Genomic DNA, 8,608 nt, shown 5'->3' with positions numbered 1-8,608 from the left:
GAAATCCAACGATGAAAATGATTCGACATTAGGACGCACAGTTTAAGAGATAAAACATTTTGAATAAACGAATCTACAAAATAAGGAAAACCCCCAAGTTGCGACAAGTGACGCACATGCAACACTCCACTTGTCACAACCTGGGAGGGGGAGTGATCTTTGAAAGGAGTACTCCTTATTTAGTGATTTCGCTTTTCTTCTATGTCTACCTGCTGGAGATTTACCCCTAAAAAAACCAGCCGAAGACATTCTAAAAAAAATCTACTGCACTATCTAGTTCAAACAACACCAGCAGAGCAAAACACGTCCAATCCTTCCAGTAAATGGCCTCACGTGAGCCATTTTATGCGGCCCTCTATATCAGAGAAGCAACAAAACACGCCCAAGGCTTCTAGTAAATGGCATGCCGAAGTGTGCAGGGCTCACGTGCGCCATTTTATGCGGCCCTTCTATATCAAAGAATTTGTATCTACTCCCAAGCTCAAATGCTCTTTGATAAACAGTAAAATCAAAAGAAAAAAAGTAAATAAATTCAAAGAATTCTGATTTTTTTTGCCAAACTTTGACAAATGTTTTCTGTACTTGCAAAGTTTATTATGAAATGACATTCATGGAAATCATGGCAAAAAAAACAAAATCAATGTTGCAAAAATGCTATTTACGAAAGCATTTTGGAGTTCTGATTTTTTTAGTTACTCCCACGAATGTCATTTCATCATGAAAATTTGCAGGCACTCAAAACATTTGTCAAAGTTTGCACAGCAAAAAATTCAGAATTTTTTGAATTATGTTTGTGAGATGCACCAGAAGAGACAGTCCGGCTCCTCTGTTGCCCTCTCCTCATTTTCTGCGGCCCTTCTATATCAGCGCATTTGAGTGTTTCGTCATCCTGAGTTGATGCATAATTACTCAAACCCATCCCGTTCTAGCACGGGTACGGTTTGACGAAGGTCAACTCGACCGCTTTCAAGCACCGACCTGGAAACGACCTACCCAATATTGTTCAAGGTTCACGCTGTTCAGGGTAGTAGGCTTACATCATATCATGGGATTGCAGTAGGCTACCAAGATTATTCCCACCGTGAGGAAGTCTGGCAAAGCTCAACACATGAGTTCGAACACCACGCAACCGTGTGGATTCACCGCCGCTGAGATCTCTTCCTCGAGGAGACCAAGGTTCCTCCCACTCCAAACTTCACTGCAGCTGCATGAGTGTTTTCGTACGAAGGTTGTCCCAAGAACCTTTTCCAGGTCCGATATTCTCGCGGTTATCTTCCGGCTCACCGAGTCAAGGTTGAAGAACGCGAGGTAGATTTCCCCTGCGACATAAACAACATATTAAACATAATGAACTACTTCTTGTGTATTACTCGTGCAGATCTCGCGGCGGCCGGTGGTGCGCGGTGGCGTTCCGCCGGTGGCTGGCGCCTGCTGCCCGTGGGGCGGCGTCCCTCACGGCGGCGGGGCTGCCCCTGAACGGCGCTTGGTGGTGGCCACTTGGCGGCGCGTGGGTGGGCCGGATCTAGGCTTCCGGTCTGCGTCCTCGTCGTGGCAGCGCTTGCTGTTGCCCTCGGCCATGAGGCGTGGTCCGGGACGGGCCGAGCGCCGGTGGTGCTGGCCAGGACGCACGCTGGCAGCGCCCAACTTCATCTCGCGTCGTCTTGCTGGCCAATGGTGGTGGTCATCTTCTTCGTCAGAGATGGCCGGCCAGAGGCTTGGTGATCGGATCTCGAGATCCATCATCTAGTCCCGGCTACGAGTTGGGGAGACATGGTTGCCAGTGAAAACCGAGCCGTTGGCAGGCGATGGCGGCATTCTACGTCGTTATCTTGATGGAGGCATCGCCGTGTAACTACTGTCGACTCACTCGTGCTGCTCTGGGGGAAACCCTAGGATCTGGTGTTCCAAATCGGACGATGGCGACACTGCGGTGTCGTTTCTCTCGTGGGAGCATCGTTTGTGGAGCAGCGCTGGAAGTCAGAGGCAGGAGGTGGAACGGCTTCGTCTTGCACGGAGCTTCGATAGAGATGTCAAGTCATGCCTGACCGACAGGTGCTACGTTTTGTCATGCCTGGTCGGCAGGTGCTACGCACGACAGATCTTTCAAAGATCTCAAGCTGTGTCGGCTGATGGTACTTGGCAGCATGGTGCTGAGGTGTATCAGTGGCGACCGCGACGTGCTCAGCTGTTTGCGCGCAAGGAGGAGGTGTCGTTGGGCGCCGTGGTGGCGTCGACGATAGCTAGACCGAGCAAGGTTGATGCATCAGTACAGTTCTGAAGATGGAGCGGTGGCAGTTGGCGGCGGCGGCCTCTGAGAGCACCCCGGACCGGCGAGACCCATGCCCGGCAGGCGTCCTGGATGGGTCCTTAAGTCTTAGATGTTAGGTTTGACTGCGATGTCTGTTTGGTATTAGGCCCAGGCTATCTGCGCCCCTTCGTCAACTGGATAGGTGTAGCGACAGTTTGTTGCTTAGACGGCGGCTTTAATCTTACTGTGATATTACTTTGTAAGGTCTTGTGAGAATAATTAATAAAATGGCCGTATGCATCGCCTAGATACAGAGTGCAGAGGCCGGGGGTCATCCTCCTTTTCTAAAAAAAAACTTCTTGTGTATTACTCGTGTCATGGAGGTTCATTCTGAAAGACACGCGCGTATCGGAGAAACCAGAAGTGCCAGCATCCCGATTAAGTCTCAACGCAAAGAAATGTGCAAATAAACATTTGGAGACTGGAACATTCCTAACATAGTACTAGAATAACTAGAATATCACATAATCAGTAAGACAGGTTGCATATTCGTTAATGAAAAATAGTACTCCCTCCGATCCCTTCAACCTTAGTTCAAAACTGCGACACTTATTATGGATCGGAGGGAGTACCATTTTCGTAAACGCCAGCTCAGGGAAGGTAATATGTCCATGTTTTCGCAGACTGCTCTCTGAGCCCACATAGAATTCCGCTCTACTCTTTTTCTTAAATCCCGCATATAAATGCCATGAGAATGAGCTACCACTATTAATATTACAACACAATTATTCGGTTATTTTGTTCTGTTTTCAGCTTACAAAAGATTACAGAACATGAATCTTGCAACATAAAATTTCTGCAAACATTTCAGTTCTCTTCAGTTTTTCACTAATTTATATTTCCTGGGAAAAAATAACTCAATTTCATTATTTTTAGTGCATAATCAAGACACTGTGTATCAATGAAGCATAGTCTTCTAGAAACAGATCTAGCAAAAACGTTCACTCCTATCACAATTTTAAAGGATTGGACTCAGGATCTTCTGAGACTGTAGGGTGTACATGATCACTAACCTTTACTTCCAGTTGCAATCCATGCACGAGCTCCAGTAATACCTACTGCATAGAGAATTGTGCCAACCATGTAATATTTTTCCTAACCAACTCACACAAAAAGAATGATGTCATGATTACCTGCTTCCTTGCTGGATTCCACCGTGGCACATAATCTTGAATAGCTGCTCACAAGGTTACCCTTGTCATTCAGCTCCCACATCTAGAGAAATTTGACGCAAGACATGATGAGCTAGTTGCCTTTCATTTAGTAGTGTAACCAGAGCACAATATCAACTATAGAAAAAGAAAGCTGAAAAGTGTGTTGATCTCCATGAACTTGTTTCAATACAACATCTAATTTACATAGTTGCATGGTTATGTGTTGGCGTTGTGAAACCAATATGGTTACCAAAGCTGCCATGACAGCATAATATACTAAGGAACATTACGTATTTAACACATCAGCCAACAGAAAATGGGGTTTTGTGAGTAGTTTGTTCAAGTACTGTAAGAACCTCTGAAAATCTAAAAAGAATTTCATCAGTCCTAATGAGAACAGGACTAGTTAGTATTGGGGCAAATCTATTTGCTGTGTACCTGCCTTGCATGCCATTTGCACCTGGAGAACATGAGAAGCTTAACCTCTGAGGCAGTCCGCCTCCGACTAGCAGATGCATCCAAACAAGAATCATTAATGTCTGCAACTGCCAGATGGAACTTTGTTTGGTCTTCCTCCTTTTCCATGATATCATCATCCCTAGAACGTATAGTGTGTGATCATACAAATTAAAACACGATTACTTCTCCATTCATAATTGGGTTGCACTTACGAGGCAAGAAGAGGTTTTGTTTTCCCCAAGCAAAATGAGACATTTTTGCCATTCTCTGTTTCATAGATCCTGCATATATGATCTGACTTCCCATCTTGTGGAAATACAAACCATCCGTTAGCTTGGTCATTGGTGCAGGAAGTGAGACCCACGACCATGCCATCATGTTTTGTCGGGTTTACAGGATATCGAGGACTCAAGTGACCAGAATGTCTGGTATTAGAAGTCGTCTCACCAGACACATAATGGAACTGAAAAAAAAAAATCAACAGCTCGGCTTATTGGCCATGTAAGTGTACATATTGTTGTAATAAGAATCCTAAAATGCAGGTACCTCCATGTTATTTTTACTGTAGTAGTTTATCTTCAATAGAGTAGGATTGGTCATAATGCTGAATGTACTATTGTCGAGATGTCTCAGATCTCCTCCATATATGAGAGGCGACTTAGCCATTGACCAAAGTGTCATCTGCAAGGTCATATGAAGAAAAGATTTCAGTGGATAAAACAAAATGAAAAACAGGCACGAAAATCACCAAGTGCAAACCTGTGCTTTCTGTTCATCAAATGTAAGATTACACGGCCTATGAGGGCCCTGATTGACACCTGTCTTATTAAAGGAAAAAAAAGGGCATGTTAATAGTTATAAAACCACTTCACAGAACCAGCAATTTGTCCAGTACCACAGAAAATATCAGAACATCACATGAGTTGGAAAACAGCATCGATGTGTCACTGAGATGTGGCATCAGGCCCTACATATAAGCCTCACACGGGATATTTTCCAGTTTACACAATTTTGTGATGCTACAAGCTAATTTTCCTTTTTCAACGAAAACTAGTGCATAAGTTATAAGTTATAGTTCAGTAATTAAGATCAAGTTAGTTGAAATTTTTCAAAAATAAGTATATTGAATGAGACATGTCATATTCCAGGTATATTTATGAAGTTTTAAGACATGATTTGTCATCCTGGTCCCAATCGATGTAAACTAGCAAGCAGAGATACACATAATATACAGTACCGATCCAATAGACGCAACTAAATATTGAGTTGGTGCAGAACAAAAGCAGCATGAGTAATGCCGCATTGTACAGTTCTTATCCAGCGTACTAAGACAATTATTTACAGCTTCTCTTTTTGGCAAGGTATGTGACTTAGCATCTTGATTAGCACCCACAGGGGGCAAGGGGAATCACAATTATTATGATAGTAAAGTAAAGATACAAATCGTTACCCGGATCAGTTAGCCAGCCAAATGGAAGCATGTCTAAATCTGGCCAAGATTTTCCTCGTAATCCGGTGGCCCCGATCTTATTCGCAGCAGCGAAGGCACTGTGCGCAATATGCAAACAAATAAGTTCTTATTTACTAGAGAATATTAAAAAAAAACTGAATACAGAAATAAGGAGTATATAATGGATATACAGAGAATATCTGTTTTGATTTACCTTGTCACAGTAAAATGTGTACTAACATCTTTCCAGTTGTCCCAATCATCTCCTGTTATCCTATACATGTTAACATGTTCACTGATGTTTTCAGCTAATGGTACAGTGACTTCAGTTCCTGGTGAGATGGACAGTACTATTGGGCGGTCAAGCTCTCGCAGGAGCTGCAATGGGAGAATCAACTGATTCTGAAGGTGCACCAATTTCAACGGGACTTGTGTAACTAACTCTAGGATGCAAAGTTATTACCTGCGAAATAGTTATTACTTCTTCCGGGCTATAATCAGTACCGAAGATACAATCAACCTTCACTGCAAGAATGGTACATACGGAATAATCTCGTCAAACTCGAGTTATGTCAACGCTTAAGAAATGTCAACTACTCCATACCAAACCATATTGTCACGAGGATCATCTGACTAGCGAAAAGTACAGATTTAGAAATAGCATACCAAAATCAACACCCCAATCCGCATACTGTCGGTAAAGAGATCTTAAGAAGGCCCATCCAGCTCCAATATCCGTATTTACACTCATAAATCCATGTGGCATCCATGCACATGTTTTATGGGTCAGGCCAATGTCATGAGCTGCCCATTGCCGACCGTTCTCTACATAGGGTTTTCCCTGAAAAGGATAAGGAGACACCACATTAACAATAATAAAATGAAATTCTATGGCATTCTTTGAAGTGCGCAGAAAATGATTTATGGATAGCAATAAATGCTCTCCTAAGGACAGCATCATTTGACTAAGTACATTAGTGCCTCCTTTTAATAATATGTCTATAACAGTATGGTAGATACAGTATGATAGACCCTTGAAATCCATGGAGGTATTTCCACTGCTCCCATTGTCATATCGCTTCATTTCATTTCACAAATAAATTTGTAGATTGCAACGCATGGTCAAGAATTGTCATTTGTCTTCTGTTATAGTAACAGATAATTCTGAAACAACAATATTTGTAGTATAATAGCAATTCAAAGGAGGAGGCATACCGTCTCAATATCCAAGATGGGTGTGTTCGCATTAACAGCCTGTGTACTTATTCCTTTCATTAAATGGATGCCGAATTTCAAGCCCATCTCATGAACCTTATTGGCAATTTGACTGAACCCTTTATCATATTTGGATGATGGAAATCTTTGGAGGTCAGGAAACGGTCGACCCCACTCATCAATGTTGTCAAACCCATAAGAATCTGTATATGCCCCATCAACATACCTCCGGTACCACAGGTAATCAATAACTGCATACTACCAGTAGATAACGAACAGAAAGTTAATCAGAATTATCGGTGTTCATATTCTCTTATGCCATTAGGTATCAAGTAAAAGAATTCTGGTTTCGCAAAAAAAAAAGGTAGATAACCTGATATCCATGTGGTAGTAACTTTTCTGCCAAAATCTTTGCATTTTGCAAGTATGCATTTTCATCAACCGTCCAAGAAAAAGAATCATACGAATTCCATCCTCTTGGTGGTAGTTCCACATGTTGTTCATTTGCCTCGGATGTAACCCTGAAAATGTTCAGTATGAACTAACTGGAGTCATTTCTCTTCAGCTTATAATCTGTTTGGCTGTCAAACGATTAAACAGTATTGTCCAAAGAGAATATTTTGTTCTCAACACTTATCTTGAACGGTCTTATATTAGTTTACAGAGGGAGTACTTGTTTCACATTCATAAAGTACAACAACGGAGAAATGAGTAGACAACAATGGAGAAATGTATTGATAAAGTACAACGCATTAATTTATTTGAATAATCTTCTAGAAAGTCATTAATAAATGCAAGGAGGAATAATGTGACATAAATAAACAGAGGTGAAATCTTGATCAACAGGATCAAACAGACTGTGTCAGAGAAGAAGAAACATTCACATATCAGTGATGCAGCCATCCTCCTTTTCTCCATAATCTCCTAAAAGAAAACTGCAGGAGCTTTATAACCAAAGTGGTATATATGTTAGGATCATTTGGGATCTCCTTCTTTTTCCTTCTGTTTTTGAGCCGGAATTGGTGTCCCACATGTTGTGCTAAATTATTCCATATCACGGCACAACACAAAATTGAGATGTATTTCCCTACTGTTTTTCGTTAAAAGGGAAGAAGAGAGATTTGAAGCCTATAATAATCTAATAACAACACAATCTTGTCGACAATCAGATATGCATTAGGAAATCTCGAATCAACCAGTAATAACCGAAGTAATACACTACAGAGCTCTGGAAATATTTGGGACCCAAACGGAAGAGAAAGCATTCCGCCTAAAAAGACGCTAGTTCTGCGCGAGTGGCACTCAGAAGCGGCGAAATAATCAGTAAAACACGCAAGAAACGCCACGAAAAGCGCATCGTTCTGACGCATCCAGGTTACGGGGCGAGATGGGAGCCGCACTGACCAGAGGCAGAGGAAGATGACGAGCGCGCGGAAGAGGAGATGGCCACGCCATGGCGGCGGAGAAGTTGGAGCTCCCAGTCCTAGTTCCATCCCAAACCTTATGGAGGTGAGCTGAGCAGAGTGGAGTGGAGAGGCACAAGCGGCACGGTGGTGAACTGGTGATGGACGAGCGATGATTGATGCAGGTGGAGGTTGAGAGTTGGGACTCCCTGTGGTGGGGCAGAGAGGGAATGTCGTGTCGTTCTGCGCGATGCGGTGCGGGACGTGTGCCGTTCCAGGTGTGAGAATTGTGGCGTGTATGGTGCATCCGTGCATGTGATGTAATTTGGGTCCGTTTGGTCGTCTGAATTGTATTGAAATTTAGGCTGATATAAACGTTTACAACATCTCTCAATCAGGCTCGTTAGGAGGAACCGCGAATCAGCCGTTTCCTCTCAGTTAGGCTCGTCGCGGGTAGGGGAGGGAAATGCGGCGCCGAGCTCATGCTAGCAGAGAGATGGCGCGAGCTCGCGCGTGTTTTCGTAAAAGCGGTGGGAGGAATTGGGTCACTTCTTGCCAAATTGGTCATCCTATTTAAGGGTGAAAACGGATCAAATAGTGCTCATACCATTTCCATTTT

The 8,608-nt window shown here is 43.0% G+C and overlaps 1 protein-coding gene across 8 annotated transcripts; it reads right to left on the bottom strand.

Annotated features, from left to right (window-relative positions):
• Positions 1 to 856: 856 nt before the first annotated feature.
• Positions 857 to 8,266, bottom strand: LOC123144761 (probable alpha-galactosidase B). 8 transcript variants are annotated; one of them, XM_044563986.1, is made up of 14 exons: positions 7,991 to 8,266; positions 6,960 to 7,107; positions 6,587 to 6,844; positions 6,038 to 6,212; positions 5,835 to 5,896; positions 5,586 to 5,749; positions 5,372 to 5,469; positions 4,681 to 4,739; positions 4,468 to 4,602; positions 4,134 to 4,384; positions 3,901 to 4,060; positions 3,442 to 3,523; positions 3,322 to 3,366; positions 857 to 1,319 (listed from the first exon to the last, which is right to left on the bottom strand). In XM_044563986.1, the coding sequence occupies exons 1-14, from the start codon at positions 8,077 to 8,079 to the stop codon at positions 1,102 to 1,104; spliced, it is 1,944 nt and encodes a 647-aa protein (XP_044419921.1). In that variant the 5' UTR covers positions 8,080 to 8,266; the 3' UTR covers positions 857 to 1,101. The 8 variants fall into 8 exon arrangements, 4 of the variants coding, with proteins under 4 accessions (XP_044419921.1, XP_044419922.1, XP_044419923.1 ...); XM_044563987.1 differs by having other exon boundaries at positions 3,322 to 3,363; positions 7,991 to 8,255; XR_006471915.1 differs by having other exon boundaries at positions 1,122 to 1,319; positions 3,322 to 3,363; positions 3,905 to 4,060.
• Positions 8,267 to 8,608: the final 342 nt, after the last annotated feature.

This window comes from Triticum aestivum, chromosome 6D (assembly GCF_018294505.1).
Source record: "Triticum aestivum cultivar Chinese Spring chromosome 6D, IWGSC CS RefSeq v2.1, whole genome shotgun sequence".
NCBI classification, from domain to species: Eukaryota; Viridiplantae; Streptophyta; class Magnoliopsida; order Poales; family Poaceae; genus Triticum; species Triticum aestivum.
Note: the sequence above shows the minus strand (reverse complement) of the source record. Positions and strands in the feature narration are given on the sequence as shown.